The 18,248-nt window shown below is 42.8% G+C and overlaps 2 protein-coding genes across 2 annotated transcripts; one reads left to right on the forward strand and one right to left on the reverse strand.

The window, feature by feature from the left end:
- Positions 1–1,378: 1,378 nt before the first annotated feature.
- On the forward strand, positions 1,379–9,919 carry oclna (occludin a). The gene is made up of 9 exons (XM_069673050.1): positions 1,379–1,429; positions 2,175–2,263; positions 3,395–4,055; positions 4,148–4,315; positions 6,765–6,895; positions 8,394–8,579; positions 8,732–8,903; positions 9,039–9,080; positions 9,237–9,919. The coding sequence occupies exons 2-9, from the start codon at positions 2,214–2,216 to the stop codon at positions 9,333–9,335; spliced, it is 1,509 nt and encodes a 502-aa protein (XP_069529151.1). The 5' UTR covers positions 1,379–1,429; positions 2,175–2,213; the 3' UTR covers positions 9,336–9,919.
- Positions 9,857–13,186, reverse strand: ankrd34ba (ankyrin repeat domain 34Ba). The gene is made up of 2 exons (XM_069673048.1): positions 12,358–13,186; positions 9,857–12,204 (listed from the first exon to the last, which is right to left on the reverse strand). Exons 1-2 carry the CDS (start codon positions 13,184–13,186, stop codon positions 11,576–11,578), a joined length of 1,458 nt encoding a protein of 485 aa, XP_069529149.1. The 3' UTR covers positions 9,857–11,575.
- Positions 13,187–18,248: the final 5,062 nt, after the last annotated feature.

Consider the following 18,248-nt stretch of genomic DNA (forward strand, 5'->3'; position numbering starts at 1 on the left):
TCTTTGATAGTTTAAGTGATTGATCGGTGCTTTCTGTCCCAGAACACAGTTCAGCTTCTGCATTCAAAGTCGTCTTAACTTTTGTTTATTCACAAGCAGGAAGTTTAACTGGAAAAGAGAAGAAGAAATGCCACGGTGCCGCGTGAAGAGGAACTGAAATAAGCAAATTATTTAAAATATTTCTCTTGTTTTTGTCTTTGAAGGTGAAGATTTGCTGCGTTATTGTCTCATAAGGTAATAAACTTAATATGTTCAGGTTATGGATTTAAAAAAGCAAGAAATGTGTTGCTTCAGTCCTTGTAAACATCTTTTTTTTCAGGTACAGTCCTCAAGTTACATAAGAAAGATAAAGTTCACTTCATATGTTATTTACATTATTTCAATTCAGACTACTTCATTAATCCCTCTGGGGGCATTGATGTGGAGCAGGTTGTAAATAAAGGAGAAAACAGCGACGTACAGACAACAGATTAAACATGAGAGCTAAATGATCAGTAAATAGACAAACTGGATAAAACTTGATAAACAGTAAACAAAACAACCTGAGGAGCATTTAGCGATCTAATTGCAGAGGGGATGAGCAGGTAAAACACAATGGCGTCCTGACGGCAACAGGGAGTCCAGAAGAAGCTAAAATACCTGCAGCCGTCTGGAGGATCTGCTGACGATCTCTTTGTTTCACATCGATTATCTTAAAACAGATTTTAACTGCTCAGACTGTTTCTGTCTTTTACTGAGAGGCTGTGAAACCAGGCGATAATAGAAAGAATACACTGAGAGAGAGTTTAGTGAATCCTCAATGTTCACATCATTATCTTGTCCATCCAGTAAATATCTAGTTGGATAACTAAAAGGACATTTTTCTTAAATATCATGTCAGTTGGAAAGAAAGCCTTTTTATTGCTCCTGACTTTTGAGTTGATAAAATACATAAAAAGCTTTTCATAAATATTCTTTATTCTCACAAGACTAAGCCTCATGAAGACTCCCCGTCTCTTTTTAAAAATTAAATAATATTATGGATTAATTCAGTTCTACTTTGATTAGTCTGATCTGCTTTTACTACATTTTGTCATTTGTCAAGTCATTCAAGATTCTAAATAATAATAATAATAAGTAAATTATATAAAAAATATCATGACGTCTCTCTGTATTAAAATAAAACCACCTGCTTGTGATGTCGTAACCTTAGACACTCTTATCTACCTGAGTCAGTTTTTCTTTTCACTGAAGCATTTCGAGGTATTTTAAAGAATACCGAGTGAGCACTTCCGGTGTTAACGTGACACCTGTGTGCAGGGGGGCGGGGCTTCACTGACCGAGAGCCGAGCCCGTCTAGGTGTGGTTGGATTGTTTTTATGAGCAGCAGCAGTTTCAGTTGAAACATTTCAGGCGGAGCAGAGCAGAGAGGAGGCCAACAGAGCGACAGGTAAGTGTGTGACTTCCGCTTGTGGGATTAAAACAGAACTTTAATTTTCGGATTTAAATCTCTAAGTACTTGTTACCTGTAGCTACAACACAGGTGTGTTGTTGGATACAAATCAGTTATCTCCGTAACAGCATCTCTGCTGCTGCGCTGCAAAGATACGACACAAAACAGTGTTAAAAGTGAGTTAAAGCGCCAGAAACCGTTAAATTTGTTCGCTGTAACATTAATTGTTTAAATTAATGAACATTTGTAGGTTTATATTTTATAATGAAGTGAAGAAATGTTGCGGTTTAAAAGCTGCAAAGGCAGGCGATGTGACAATGGCTGTTAAAATTCCCACTGTGTCGTTGGTTGTAGTATATTTTCAAAATAAAGCTAATAATCGATAGTTTTTTGATCGATTAAAGAGAAATCAGCTTCTATTTTAAACAATTAAAGACTTTTTAAGCCATACATTTAAAACAACCCAAATCCGAGCTTCATATATGTGAGAAATTGCAGCTTAGTCTCAGTATACTTGATTTTATTTTGTTTAAATAAAGTGTTGGATTAAGAACACTTTAAGAAGTTGTGTTCACGTTTCAACATTTATTTCTATTTTTAAAATAATTTAAAGAAATAATCGGATAAATCATAAATTCTTTATTGTTTAACCTTCGATAAAATAAAATATAAATCCTTGTATTATATTTTAATATGCCTCATAAAGTAAATATTTCTTCTAACAGTAGAAATGTTGTTGCAGATTCTCCTCACAGACGAGCCCTCAGTGGATCCAGCACAAATGTCCTCCAGGCCAAACGGGAGTCCTCCTCCCTACGAGTCAGACGGATAGTAAGTCCTGTTTTAACGAGTTCACTGTTAACCTTCATGTTGTTTTATATTCTTCTGTGAGCAGGATATCACTGAGATGATATGCTGTGCATGAACACCTGCAAAGTGGGAGCAAAAAGATGGGCCCCACCATATGTTGTGCTTTTATGTTTAACATTAAAACAGCTGAATTTGACTTTTAACTGATTACTGTTACAGATATCCAAATCGACCCAGATCAGTTGTAGTTTGCTGTCATTGCTGTCAGTATTGTTTTGACCCACAACACGTTTCCTGAAACATTCGCATTCAGTAAGCAAGAGTTTTTAAAGGGTGCCTTAAAACAGACAACACAGGGCACCTGAAAGGAGCAGCGAGAATGCACCTCAGAAAAGACTTCTAATGGCCCCTTTCAACTTCCTGAATTCATCCTAACAGAGGAGCCAAAGGGGTCCTTTAAAAACGAGCTGATACCTGACAAGACGCACAAACGGTTTCTTAAAACAGAGACTTAAAAAGAGATGCCAAAATTGTGCATAAAAATAAATCGATACCTTTTTTAAAAAGACGCCAAATAGGTACCAGCATCAGAATTGGTTACCTTAGAACACACTCAAAGGGGAACCTTAAAACAGATGCTTAAGTTTACCCCTAAACAGACACTTACACACACCTTTAGATACACAGATTAAAAACAGATGACAGAGGGTTTCTGAAAACAGCTGATGAAGGCTCAGTTTGAGTAGGGCACCTATCACAGACTGTGAAGTATAAGACACAAAAGGGGCGTGGCCAAGCGTCTGTGTTTGATATATCTGATGGTCATCTGATTCCACCCAGGCTCGACTGATTATCTTTCGTAGCCAGGATGTTCATGTTTGAATTTTCTCTTCGATTTCGTGTCTAAGTTTCACAGATCCAAAAGGAGCAGATTGATTTTTCTGACTTAATTTTCAGGCACTTTTAATTTTTTAATCTGTAACTGACCGAAAAGAATCTTAATCTCAAGTTCTTGAAACTGCAGCTTCTGAATCAACTCAAACCTCCTACATTCAGTGTGATAAGATTCAAACACTAAAGGCCTCTCTACGTGTTTTTATTCATTTGCGTCGACACTCAGTTAAAGCGTGTCTTGTTCCTCTCTCTCTACAGTAACGCCCCTCCTCAGCCGGCCTATTCCTACTACCCCGATGATGAGTTCCAGCATTTCTACCGCTGGACGTCTCCTCCGGGCATCCTCAAAATCATGTCCATCATCGTCATCGTGATGTGCGTCGCCATATTCGCTTGCGTTGCCTCCACGCTGGCCTGGGACTCTCAGGGAGCGCTGGGTGGTTTCGGGGGAATCGGAGGAAGCTACGGGGGAACTTACGGAGGAGGTTATGGAGGGGGATTGGGCGGCGGCGGTTATGGCAGCTTTGGCGGTGGCGGGTACGGAGCTGGAAACAACTACGGCTACGGTGGACTCGGAGGGAACTACAACGACCCCCGAAAGGGCAAAGGGTTCATCATCGCCATGGCAGCCATCACCTTCATCGCGGCGCTGGCCATCTTCATCATCATCGTGTCTCACCAGAGCCTGTCGGAGAGCAGGAGGTTCTACCTGGCGGTGGTGATCATCTGCGCCATCCTAGCGCTGCTAATGCTAATAGCCGCCATAGTGTACTTGGTAGCGGTGAACCCCACGGCTCAATCAGGATCGGCGTACGGCAGCCAGATTGCCGGCCTGTGCGCTCAGTTCCAACAACCTCAGCCTTCAGGCGTGTTCGTCAACCAGTACCTGTACCACTACTGCGTCGTGGAGCCTCAGGAGGTGAAGCACACTCCAGTTTGTAGTCCTGTTATCTGCACAGAAAGGTGAGCTTTCTTTCTGACTCTTCTTTGTGGTTTTTCTTGTTGTCTCAGGCGATCGCTGTCGTGTTCGGCTTCCTGGTCGCCATCGCTCTCATCATCATGCTTGTCTTCGCTCTGAAAACTCGCAAGAAGATCCAGAACTACGGCAAGAGCAACATTCTGTGGAAGAAGGTGAAGGTCATCGACGGGACGGAGCCGCCGCAGGATGTGGAGGCCTGGGTGAGTGACAGTCCGTAGGGAAGAGCTGATACGATTGGTTGTCAATCAGCCAATCGACAATCGATGCTTTCCACATTATTGTCTCTTTTTTACTGAACAATTTGGGGGTTTGGACACAGGAACATTTCAAACAAAAAACAATAACTTTCAATCAATTAACGAACTGTCGAGTGTAAAAAAAAACAGAAAATTAGTAAAATATGCCTCAAATGTTCTAAAATCTTTCAAAGCTCAAAGAAATTCAGTTTAAAATGATTTAAAAGGAACTTGTTTCCTAAAGCGATCAGGTAATATGAGCTTTATAATCATGAATGCGTCTTGTGTTGCTTCAGATTGTTGACATTATTTCATTCTTGAGCTCGCACTCGGAAGGATTTGGTTTATTTTGCTTGATGGTTAGAAACCGAAGTACGATGATTTGATGCTTTCCTTTTACGTGCGTGATAGTGAACATCTTTGGGGGACTAATGAAGACATTTGAAGTTGTCATAACGACATTTCAACATTTTCTGGTAGTTATTATATAAGTTATGTTAATAGAGCAACAACTGTTAAATGTACCCAAATGTTGCGCCCGGCCGAGAGGGAGCAGAGCACAACATAAAAGTGACCCCCTGCCCTTCACTTACTCCCGAGGAGGATCAGTCGAACTCTGTCTGATTGAGGAGACAACAAACAGGGAGAACATGCCAAAACAACAAACACAACCTTTATACCCAAACTGTCTCTGCTCAGTAAAGAGAGGAAAACACAGTAAAGGCTTCTCTCCTCCATCACTACCACCACTGCTTTTTAGATGTATATATATTTACACTATTTAAAGTATTTATAAAGATGTCAAAGGTGACGTCCTGAAATGTCTTGATAGATATCCAGTCATGCAGGTGGAAAACATCAGAAAACAATCGAATCTGAGAAGCTTGAACCAAAGAATTTAGATGTTTGTCTCTTAAGAATGATTAGAATGAATTCAACTTATCATATATTAACACATTAGTAATGAATTGTTGCAAACTGTCTGTAAAGTTCTCATAAAGCTGTCGTATCTGATACTAAAAGCTCAGGTAGAGTGTGTGTGTGTGTGTGTGTGTGTGTGTGTGTGTGTGTGTGTGTGTGTGTGTGTGCGCGCGTGTGTGTGTGTGTGTGTGTGTGTGTGTGTGTGTGTGTGTGTGTGTGTGTGTGTGTGTGTGTGTGTGTGTGTGTGTGTGTGTGTGTGTGTGTGTGTGTGCGCGTGTGTGTGTGCGCGTGTGTGTGCTCTGATGCAGCAGCAGTAAACACCAGGATTCAGACAAAGTGTATCTGTGGTGTCAAATCAGCTGGAGTGGTTCAACCTGTTCGGCGGCTGTCACCTGTTTATCAGCGGGGGAGGGGAAGTGTGGAGCAATGAGCTCCTTCTTCCTACTGCTCTTAGTTTCAAGGTGTGGCGTGCACACGGGTGACAGTTTCAATCTGACGCCGTCACGTCTGCAGCGGCGATAAAACCTGGACTTTTAACTGTCGGCGTGTAGGATTCAGTGTTTACATCTCGCTGTGAATCATGTTTCTGGAGCTATTTTCAGACTTGTTTCGCAACGGCTCTCACATTGACCCCCTCTGTAAGTGCCGATGAGTGTGTGAGTCATGTTGTTGGAAGTCAGGATGACATTCAGAAAGCTCAGTTTGGTTCCCTGCAGATTGCTGAAGAGGAAGAACAGGTCGGACTGGTGCTCTGAAGTCCAACACTCGCTTTTAGACTCAAAACAGCACAAGAGAAACATGACACTGGGAACCAGAGGCGTTCACGTCCCTGCAGCCTGTGGAAACCCGTCTGGAAGTGCTGAGCCAGAGGGACTGCAGCGACCTGCAGCACATACATGTCGTTAGGGAGGTGTGCAGGAGGGTGGAGCTCAATTATGTAGCATATTTTCTGAGGACAAGTCCGTGCAGGCTGATCATACCAGAGTTGGTAGAGATCCAATGTGTTTGTTTGGAGGGAGACACCCATGAGAAGGTTACTGTTGAAGGAACTGATTAGTTTGACTGCAGTGTGTTTGGAAAAGCTTGATTTGGATGCAGCTTTATTTTGTTTAAGGATTATATTTGTCTTGTGGTTCTGCAAACAATAGAAAACATGCATTTAAAGGCTCTACAGGGCTGTGACTGAGAGTGACTTCCTTTGACGAACAAAAGTTTGGTCTAAAAAAGCTTGTTATAATGTCCCAGAATCCAAGATAAAGTTGTTAAAAGTCTTATTTTGTCTGACAGAAAGTAATTTTTATCATGTAAGACAAAGAAAAGCGTTAAATCATCTTTCAAACACTGCACATTTTTTGCCTCAAAGCAAACGTGTTCGGTTATCAGAAGAGTTGCAGATACATTTATTATACATACATTATTATACTCATACATTTAAAAACTGCCAAAATATCATTAGACATGTATTTATTGATTAATGTGTTTCCTCCCGCAGGTGAACAACGTGTCCTCTAACCCCGAAGCGCTCCCGATGTCGGAGTACCCCGAGAAGCTGAGAGGCTCCAGGAATCACCTGGATGACGAGAGCACCAACTACGACAAGCCACCTTACAGCTACACCCCACCGTGAGTGCACACAGTACACCGCACCGACAGCAGCTGTGATACAAAGAGAGCATGTGTGTCAGGTCTTCATGTATTGTGTGCTGATGCTCTGCAGATGGCAGCATAGAGACGCCAGCAGCCTGGAAGAAGCTCCTCTCTGTCCCAGTTTAATACTACATACACTTTGTGCATACGCGTGTGACCTGTCATCTGAAATGTTGATCTGAAATGATCTGGAACTAACTTTGTCCTGCAATAGTGCGATCATAGATTTTTTTGGGGGCCTTGCAAACACTTCCTGTTTAGAAATCCACAAACTGAACATCATTGATTTTAAGTCGTGTTTGTGTCCAGCTAATATGTAGACTGTGTCGGCAGGGGCGTGGATTTTTAGTACAGGAAGTGTTCTTTAGTAGTGCGCTTGTAGTCTAATCGAGTAATATTGACCAATCACGTATCAGCAGGCTGCGGCGTGTGCAGGAAAAGCTTTCTCCATAAACAGACATCTGCATGCTAACAGCTAACAGCTAACAGCTAACTGTTCTAGGTCGAAAATTAAACTTGAGATAAATTCCCCTGACGCTGTGTCACGAAAACGGTTCAGCCTTTAGATTTCCCGACTTCCTCGAATGCATCAGACGGATTAGCATCCACCTAATGAACGTGTGAGGGATAGTGTTCAGTTAGCGGGTCCTTATATTGGAAATAAACCCTCTCAGGACGACGCAGGACACCCTGCAAAGCATGGCCGTCTTGTCTTGCACTCTGTAAATTATCACACATGAAACAATCATTATAATATATGAATTTGGATATTGTGTTATTGATTTAAAAACCTTTTCATTTTCTCTCGCTTAAGAAAACATCCTATAAATACTGTGGCTTAATCTTCTTACAAAGCAAAGGTCCAAACTGAAATGCATCCTGGTATGTGTTGTTTAATTTCCTGTAGTTGCAGAATGTCACCAAGTTTAAAAAATGACAGTTTCAAAATGCATTTAAAGAATTTTAGTGCAAAGTACAAAGTGTACAGAATTACAGTGGAGTGTGGATTCGGGGCACGCCTTTACACAGGATCTCTGCAGATTGCTGCTCAAAAAACTTGCAGGAACTTTTTTTCCTGTAAAGTGCAGAGTCATTCAACGCACCACGCAGAGTCATTAAACGCACCGCGCAGATACCAGGAGGGTTTCAGTCATGAATCACTGTTTACTATGAAGACTGAAACCAAGTGAAATACCTTTGTGCTGATTAAATAACAAGAGGAGCTGCAGACATGCGTGAGACAACAGGAAGTCATTGTTGACCTTTTACTCATAAAAGATTAACCGGATGATCGTAAATCAGAACGGCTGCGCTTCACTTCCTCCTGCGTCTGAGTGAAAATATTATAAGCATAAAAACAGACTCTTTTACCTTTTCTTACATTCGCTGTGCATTTTAAAACTGACACTTTTTTATATTCTGTTTTTTCTTCTGCATAACATTCTAATGGTTGTGTCTGTTCCTTGTCCCACAGGCCTGCAGTGGAAGAGGCCCTGCCTCTGAATAATGGAGCTCCCTACAGCAGTAACTCTGACATGCCGAGCTCGGCTGGACGGCCCAAAAAGAGACGAGCGGGCCGGCCGCGTCGCGCTGACGGACAGGACTACGACACCGACTACAACTCCTCGGGAGACGAGCTGGACGACGACGACTTCGACAGGTAGGAGGGGAAAAAGACATTCAGCTGCTGATGAAAGGGCAGTGTTAAGACTCTTTAACTTAAACAAAAGAACCATTACAACAGTGTATGAATACACGTTTCCTGTAATATAACTGAACTCTTCTCTTTCCTCTCTTGTTCGTCATCATCAGGGAGTTCCCTCCGATAAGAGACGAGCAGCAGCGTAACGACTACAAGCGCGAGTTCGACCGCGACCACCAGGAGTACAAAGACCTGCAGGCCGGGCTGGACGCACTCAACAAGAACCTGTCGGAGGTGGACAGAGAGCTGGACGACCTGCAGGAGGGAAGCCCGCAGTACCTGGTGAGCGCTCACAGGGACACACACACCTGTTTGATGTTTATATACGCACTGATTTCTATTCATTCATTTGAGTTCCAAAAGTTCATTTCAATTTCATATATGTGTCTGATAAACTGTTGATGTCCTCTTTACCAGGACGCTTTGGACGAGTACAACCGGATAAAGAACCAGAAGAAGGTATGTGGGATTGTTATTGATCCACGGTGACAATGACATCCAGATTTAGCACGGCCCTGCTGTCAAAATACCAGCTTCTAATTATTTTATATAACCTACAAGCTGTCGGTTGTGTAACTCATCCTCGTTATGTCCTGTTTCTCATCACCACCACAGACTCCAGATTACCAGATGAAGAAGCGCAGGTGTAAATATCTGAAGGGCAAACTGAACCACATCAAGAAGATGGTCAGCGATTACGACCGCAGAGCCTGAGCACCTGCTCACCTGTCCGACACGAGACAGAAGGGACTAAATTAAGATTTCGGTCGCTGCTTGGGGAGCGAGCAGACTGTAGATTACGAGGTTCGGTGACGTTCAGAGAATCTTCCACAGTCTGTCTGAGCCGGTATCTGCTGAAGCTTTGCAGAGTTTGTTTATATTGTGAGGCTCAGAAACAAATATTCAGTTTTGTATTTTGCCGCTGTTTGTATTATGAGTATCACCTGCCACAGGTACTTTTAGATGTATTTATTTAGCCGGAAGTGGTTAAGATAAGCCACGACAGTTTTGAACATAACCCCAGCTGTTTTAAATCCTGATTCAGTGACTCTACATGATTTTTACTGCCTTTAATTCACATTTTTATCAGCAATTTAAACATGTAAATATGTGGGAAGCTGTGATTTTACTTACGTTTTTAGCTTGTGGAAGTAAGTTCACATGTGTGATGGTGTGTTTTTGTATATATGGTAGAACAAACAGACACTTGATGATTATGCATGTTTAATGCATAGTGATGTACTTTTACAATGTTTTGTGATGCCTTTTTAACATAATAAATTCATTTATTCAACATTTTTCTTTCTCTTCTCACACATTTGTTTTTTACAAACACATATTCAGGACTTCTTGAACAAATGACAAAACATTCAACCCCTCTTGATTTAAAGCCAAGACCCATCCATCCGTTATCTATACCGCTTGCGCTTATCCCATTCAGAGCCGATCCCAGCTGTCCTTGGGTGAGAGGTTACACAGGTGGGAAAATGCCAATACACCCGTTTTAATTATATTAAGCCTTAAATCATAGGGGCCGGATCACTTGATTGACAGGTGGATCTTGCTGGCTGTCTGCTAGACTTCAACACAGACACTCAGACACTGAGCTTAACTTCACCTGTTTGTGTTTTTGGAGACTTTGGGGGATTTTTTTCATTCAAAGTTTGGACAAATAATATCTCTGTGGGATTTATGGAACTTTATGGCCGTGCAGGAAGTCTGAGCTCCAGCTTTTCGGTGAGTTAAATGTTAGTGTTACTGTACTGAAATATTTTTAGCATTAAGTAGCAGGTATACTGTGCTCGCTTTAGCTGCTTGTTAGCCTGTTCAGTGTTTCTCAAACATTTATTTAATCGTCGGCCAGTAAAGAGGAGTCAGGAGTTGTTGGCTTTCCCCCGGAGAGATTACAGCGGACTGCAGTGATGAGAGGATCGGTTATTTTAAGTTTCCCGTTACGTGTGGACTCGCCGCTCTCTCACCGGGCGAGCGAGCAGCGAGTCCGCTACTTCTTTAGTCTGATAACTAAACACCTGCAGTCAGTCACCGACAGACTATAAATATGAGCTAGTTTGACTATGCCAGGAGTCAAACTAGCTAATTTATACAGTCTATTGCTAATAACCGCTAGCAACGCTGAGGAGCATATAGCCTAGCTTCATAGCCGTAGCTGGATGATTCATGCGGCCCGCCCATAGAGCTCAGCCATAGGTTTAAGCTCGGTCCCGCTCCGCCTCTTTGCCCGTCTCTGGATTAGCCGGCTTTGGCATTTCCAATATGGCGACCCCTGAACAGGAAACGTGGTATAGATGATGGATGGATAGTCCTATTTAGACTTGAATAGACAATAAAAATGGGTATGCTTTAGGGCCTTGCTACCCTGACAGCCTAAACAAATTCTTGTTAAGCGTTCGGTTCAACTGAAAGAGTTCAACTCTGAGGAGTGAGCTGCTCCTTTTTTCAGCTTGTACATCTTGTTTAAAGCCTTTCTTTTGCTAGCCCAAATAAGCATTCCAAGTAATATAATCTAAATGAGCAACACTAGTGTCAGATGATCATTTTGCTGATCCCTTTCTCCTCTCCAACTCCACTCTCGTCAAACATTGGTCACTTCTTCAAACATAACTTTTCTAGGTCACCTAGGTTCACTTTTTAGCTAAAAGATCCGTTAAAGTTGTTTTCAGATTGCTTTACTGCCCCCTAGTGGCCAAAAAATCTGAAACCAGCTTTAAGGAATTTGTACAAATAGAACTGCACCTTGACACTACAATCACAGTGAACACACAATACACTGACGCAGAGGAGGGAACCTGCAGTTTCCACGATACATAAAGAGGATGTTTTTCTTATATTTTCTCTTTGGTGGCCCTCATTGAGATCACTGCACAGACATTACACCACATAAAACATTTCACATTAAAGCATGTTGATAAACTTCTCTTCTTCCTGGTTGAATTTTAAGCAGTGGTTTTGAACTGTTCAGTCTGAATGGAGTGTCTCCTCAGCAGCATCCTCCTGGTCAGCTCTTTGGGGTGTCCAGGAGGAGCAGAGGGAAGGAAATTATTTAGGCCATACTCTTTTTCACCTAAACCACCTACAGAACGGGAGCTGAGGTTATAAACATTAAGGACAGGGTTGTTGGTGGAGTTTAGGGTCAAAGGTGGTAGAGATCTAGGTCTGGCCTGGGAGTTGTGTTCCAACAGGAAGGCCCCAGACCCTCTGCGCTCAAACCCAGACAGCACTCTCCTGCATGGGCCTGAGGTCGACAAGGACTCCCTGGAGCCAAGAGTGCTGGAGCAACGTAAGGGGGCCAGCCTCTTAGCATCTGCCAGGTCTCTTGCTCTCTGCTGGGACTCCTCAGGGACATTGTGGATGTTCAGAGCTAGCTGAGGGTCAGAGCTATAGATGTCCGCCCCAAGCTTGCGCCTCTGGATAATACTATGAAGGCTTGATGAGGCCAAGTTGTGAAGTGGAGTGCCAGGATTTTTGCCACCGGAAAAGGAGGAGGATGAGGTGATTGAGTCTGCTCCAAGGTTTCCAGAGTGGAGATTAGGGTGGGAGGCAGAATGGGAGGATAGGAGACCTGGCAGGGACATATTTTTTCCTAGGTTTTTGGCACATCCATTCTTTCCATCCCTTTCTACTCCTTTGTCCATTCCCAGCCGTTCTTCATACCAATTGAAGCTATGAGTTGCAGAATTGGTGCTGCTTTCCTCATCCAGCTTGGGAATTCTGTAAGACAGGTCCTCACTTTGGTTTCCGTCAGTTGAAGACAAGGCTGCATGAGGGGGCTGGGTGAACAGAGACGCTGGAATCTTTAGCCAAGGCTCAGAGTTCAACCTCAGGAGGGGCTGCTGCTGCAGTCCATTCGTTGCTGCTTGGCCAAGCCTTTGATACCGTGATGGAGAACAGGGGTGGGAGCTTACACCACAGGACGGGGATTCTTTAAAGGAGAACACAGGCTTTGGGGGACATAAAGAAGAGGAGGTGCACAGGGGGGAGGTGATGAGCTGAATATCTGAGGGAGACGCAGGAGCTGCTGATGCCATTTTGTCTGTCTGATTAAGAAGACTAAGGGGAGGCATGCTGAGGTACTGCTTGGCTGTCAGTTCCCCACATGGGAATTTGTCAGTCGTGATGATGATCACCTCCTTCCCTTTAGCCTTGCATGTGTCCAGCAACAGCTTTAAAACCTTCCAGTCTCCAGCCATGACTGCATGGACCAACGCAGACGTCCCTGACTGATCCTCAAGGCTGATGTCCGCTCCACTGGTTAGAAGTACAGACACAACGTCAGGGCCGGCCTGCTCCCTGCAGGCGTGCATCAGGGCAGAGCGACCTTCTTTGTCCTGGATGTCCGGGTCTGCTCCTTTCTCCAGGAGAAACTGGACCAGCTTGACCCGGCTGGCACTCTGGGTGTCGGTATGCTTGGTCCTGCAGGCCACCATCAAGGGCGTCTGCCCTTGGCTGTCGCTCTCGTTGATGTAAGCTCCTCCCTCCAGAAGCAGCCGGGTGAGTCTCAGGCGACGGAGGAAGACCGCTCTTAGCAAAGGGTTACCTGAGTCCATAGCTACTCCAGGATTACAGCCTTCTCCCTCCATCCCTCTGGGTCCCAGCTATTGGTTTGGGAGATGAAGTAGGACTCTTCCTTGTTCTGTGGAAATAACAAAACACTTTCATGAGTTCTGCAAAAGTAGAGCAGTTGATATGGAGCTGTTTGTAAGTGTGCAATATCTAAACCAGGCAAGCATGCATTCAAAGGTCATGCACAATACAAAAAGCAATCAACACTTTATGTATATTCTTTATCATTCATTGATTATTCCGGTTGTTTCCTGTTGTTTTTTTTCCCGTGAGGTTGAACATATCCATATATCTTGCAGGAAACTTACACATGAAAGAAAATAAATAGTTATGGAATATAGGGCAAGTAGGCGACAACGTTGAAAGTGTATTAGAAATTGGAGACAGTGTTTAAGGAATAAAATGGATGGCGTGTTTTGAAAAAGGCCACTGGACTGGAAAGAAAGTTGAATTAAACCAGAAGGTGGCAGTAATGACACATCTTGGATTCCAACTGCCATAAAACCTCAAAGAAGAAGAAGGCTTGTCTGGTAGCACAGATCTGTCTGGGGCTTGTGATAGGAGCGTATACTTTGCTGGGCTGGTCATTGGAGGTTGGTCATAGTCACCATAGTAACTGAGCAACAACAACATCAAAAACTGTGACAATGAGGACAGTGGTAATGATGCTAACAATAAAAACAGGACAAAGTAAATCATAATGAAAAGGCTGTGAATCCCTTACAATCTAGCAGCAGCCTTGCTGGTAAGCTAGTTAGCTTAGCCAGGCTGCCTATCTCGGCTAACTGTTGTCATGAATTCCTCATGTTTTTCACCATGAAACTGGCTGAGAGGCTAGCATGTGTTTGGTGACGTAAACAGTCTCTCCATTTGATGGTAAAAACACGTTGATTACTGCCAAGGTAAGACCTTTCGCTAGTGCAAGTAGCATGTTGCAGACTGTAAGCTAGTGTTAGCTTGCTCTGTTAAACCATCAGATAGAGGTTCTTTTTGCTAGCTTAACTGCAGCTAAGAAAGTCCTTATCACAAGATGGAAACTCCCCACATGCTCGATCAAATATTGGATAATTCTTTGTTTCATAAGGTTCTACTTTCAGAGTTATAAAGTGCATCTGTAAACAATGCTAAAGGGGAAACATTAGAGGAAGAGCTGCTGACTTGGCTTTATCCTAATTTGATTATGAATATGTTTTTCTATATGCAAGGTGCTTATGAGAGGGTACATGCTAGGCTAAGTGTACATTCTGATTTAATGCATGCAATATGCACGTGTTCTCTTCGATTGCAAACCATCAATATTACCAGGAAGTTAACTAAAATGGAAAGCGAGGTTGGAGGAGTGGGAGCTGTAAGGGCGTAGCTCCTGCACCTCTTCTGTTTGTTTGTTTGTCATTTTGGGGGGTTTTTTGGACTTATGTCTGTATGATCTTTACCAGTGAATCTACTAATATATCAAACAACACTTGTCATGTTAGTAAAAGCAGAAACATATGAAGTCTTTCTCTGCATGCATATCTGTTCAGCCGTTCCTTTTCATGCACTCGTCCTCCGCAGCACCAGCACAGGCAGCCACTCTCTATCAGCCTTTGTACTGTTTGTCCTTGCTCTCTCTATTAGACAAAATAAGGTGGCAGTTACCAGTGTCTCAGACAGCAACAGAACATTTTCCTGCATGAGTCACAGACCGTGCGAGTGAAAAACAGCAGGGATTTACATGTATGAAGAAAGACAGTGTTTCATACATGTTGCAACGAGGAGAAGACACAACAACAAAAATAATAACAAGTTTTGAATTGATGCGCTGCACAAACAGACCAGGTGTGCTGTACAACAATGTGGTTTAACTGCATCAGACATTTGGTTATTTCTGCACTGCATGACTGAAATCATACAAAGATCAGTGCCCTACATTATTCAGTATGTATTTATAACATGTGTTGCTACTGGCAATGCTCCAGTTTCCATATCGTTATAAATCACTGCACCGCTTTATGATGCTAACCAGCCACCAGTATTCACAGACACATAACACAACAATGATTAAAGAGTCTGATGGTTTCTTTAAACGGCGTCAAAAGACAAAAACAAACCCTGAATTTATTCCACTAACTACAACTGTGTTTGTATTCTTCTCTTGTGCCATCGAGCTCCGTTGTTGTCCCTGAAACACACAAACCACATCACAGCGCCACACTGTTGCACTCGGTGACACGTTTCTTCACCATGAACACACACACTGTCGATTATTTAGACTTGATCACACACACACCACCCTGCTGCTCAAATACACTCACTAGAGCAACAAATAAAGATTAATCCGCTGCTGAAAATAGTCCCTAACAAAAGCCCTCTTTCTCTAATTAGGAATCAGTGGGCTTTGAGCTGAGTCACGCAAACTGCACAGTTGTGTCAGAGAGTATTTAGAGACATGTTGTTGGTCTTTCCATTATGTGTTGACAGGAAGAAAGATATTAGATAATGTTAGTCTTTTCCTTTAAACTGCAGACGTTCAGCTGTAATTTGATGATGTGTACGTCCACATCAGGTGAGCTGTGTTGGAATTTGGCACAAAGTTAAATGCGCCGCTCTTTCTTGTTAAAAGTAAGGCTGGAAACCTGACAAATCTGACACAACCCTGCACGGGTAATCACGAGCAATAATCCAAAAGGGGCAGGCAAGAAGGCAAGGTCAAAAATCAGGCTAAGGTCAAAACATAACGAAACATAACAGGCAACAAGAGGGAGGACACGACTGCAGTGTTCAAAATGCAGAACGATACTAGCTGTACGTATTGATTTGGCCAAAATGAAGCATGCAGCAAAATGTGCAGTACGCCAAAAATACCCAGCTGTCGTTCTGATTCGAAAAAAATCTCCAGTATGCATCGGACCAGTCTACCTCGACGACTGTATCCCACAATGCAAAGCGCCGGAACGTCACACAGCGGCAGTTGAAATGGCAGACGGCAGCAGAAGAGCAGAAGGGGGCGCTGTAGCTAAAGAAGCAGCGTTGCAGACTGCAGAATAAATTTGAACAGCTCTGTACCACACACAGTACACAGGTATATACACACAGACAATCAAGGGACACAAGACACAGGTGAGTCTCATTAGGGCGGGGTTGACGGGATCTTTGACAAGGCTGAGTTTCAAAATAAAACAGGAAATGACCATATGAATAAAGGTAAACATGACCTGCCTGGACGGACTGAGTCAAGCTCATGGTCCCCCGGCTGTACAGACAGATTTCCACCTGACCTGATTTCGGTCGGGCCAATCCCAGCTGTGTATTTGACATGAGGAAGGTGTGATACGATGATTTGCAGTGGGGGCATTTTTGTAAACAACAAAGATGGCTGCCGCAGATGTGGAACATGTTGAATCTTCTACAAACTGGATGCTAGTTTGTCTTTTTTGGGGCCTTTATTTGGCGAAGGAGGACAGCGGATAGTGTTGGAAACAGGTGAGAGAATGGGGGATGATATGCAGCAAAGGGTCGAGGTGGGAGTGGAACCTGTAGTCTCAGCGTCGAGGACTGTGGCCTCTGTAAATGGGCCGCCAATTTATCCTCTGAGCGAAACCGACGCCCCCTGATTGGTTTACGTTGGGTACAAATGTTAACTGCTCGATCGTGTCCACTTTTGATTCCCTGACTTCTTAATAAGCTGATGGGAAACATGTTCCCTGTGTTGTTCTGCTTCATCCTGCTGCTAACGTAAGCGATGACATCATCAGCGAGAACAACCTGAGCTCTCTCCGCCGGCAGCCTCACATGTCGAGGATAAAAACACCACCTGCACCGTGTGTGACAGACGAGGTGGAGGTGGTGTGCTTTCAGTCATGCTGCGCTGTTCCCTCTCAGGTCAGTCTTTGACTCATTAAAAGCTTTTGTTCCAGAACTCGCAGGTTTCTGATTGTTATGAGAGCGCTTGGTGTTATGAAACTCTTGTGTTACGTGAGTGCGTTCTCGTCTTCATGGTCAAAGTGTTCCAGCAGTGAAATAGCTCAACATTTACTAGCTGAAGTCTGCACTGTATCCTCATCATGTCGTCAGTCCTTTGCCTTCTCATGAATGCTTGCACACTGCAGTGCACGTCGCATGTACGTCCTCATTGTGACTGTATGTTGCAGCGTTTTGAAAACAGTTCTGCAGTTTGAGGACAGAAAACTCCACTTCACCTGAAGAGGCTGAGCTCAACACTCATCCTCTATAAGGGCCCACTAACCTCCCTGTGTGTGTGTGTGTGTGTGTGTGTGTGTGCGTGTGTGTGTGTGTAAGAGCTGTGTAACACTCTGGAAAAGGCAAAATGAGATGCAGAAAAAAGGGTTGAATTTTATGTCATAAGCCACATCACTAAAACAACAGATTCATGTCTAACCGAACAGTCCGATTCTGTCCAAAACATTACACAAACACTAAAAATGAAATAGTTTGAAATGATTACATAAAAAAAGATGGTTAAAAATGATGCATTAAGCCTCCACAAAGCTTAAAATCATCAATACAATTCTGATTTAACAAACTTAACCTGTAAAAAAATCAATTTCCTTCTGATTTAAAGACAAAATTCAGAGAGAAAGTCATAAAAACACAAAAATAAATAGTTGGAGACGATTAAATACAGAAAAAAGAGTTCGATGTGACATGCTACGAAAAAGCTCCAAATCATCAATACAATCAATCACTTCTGATTTCACAACCAGAATTAGACTAAAAAGGTCACAAACAGACAAAATGTAATAATTTTAAATAATAAAATGCAGAAAGAAATTGTTAAATATTTAGCCTTAGGTCCTGAACAAGCTCAAAATCATTTCTATAATTCTGATACAAAAAACAAAGTCAGTCAAAAAACACAAACACACAAAATATAATCATTTAAAATGATTAGAAAGAGAAAAAAAGGGTTAAAATGTCCTTAAAAGCTGAACACCATGGGTACAATCATTTGCTTTATGATTTAAAGACCAGGTACAGATCAAACGGTCACAAAGAGACAAAATGAGATGATTTGAAACAAATAAAAAGGGTTAAAAACGATGTATT

This window comes from Semicossyphus pulcher, unplaced genomic scaffold, assembly GCF_022749685.1.
Source record: "Semicossyphus pulcher isolate SPU_LCO1_2020_fin unplaced genomic scaffold, fSemPul1.0.p SCAF_22, whole genome shotgun sequence".
NCBI classification, from domain to species: Eukaryota; Metazoa; Chordata; class Actinopteri; order Labriformes; family Labridae; genus Semicossyphus; species Semicossyphus pulcher.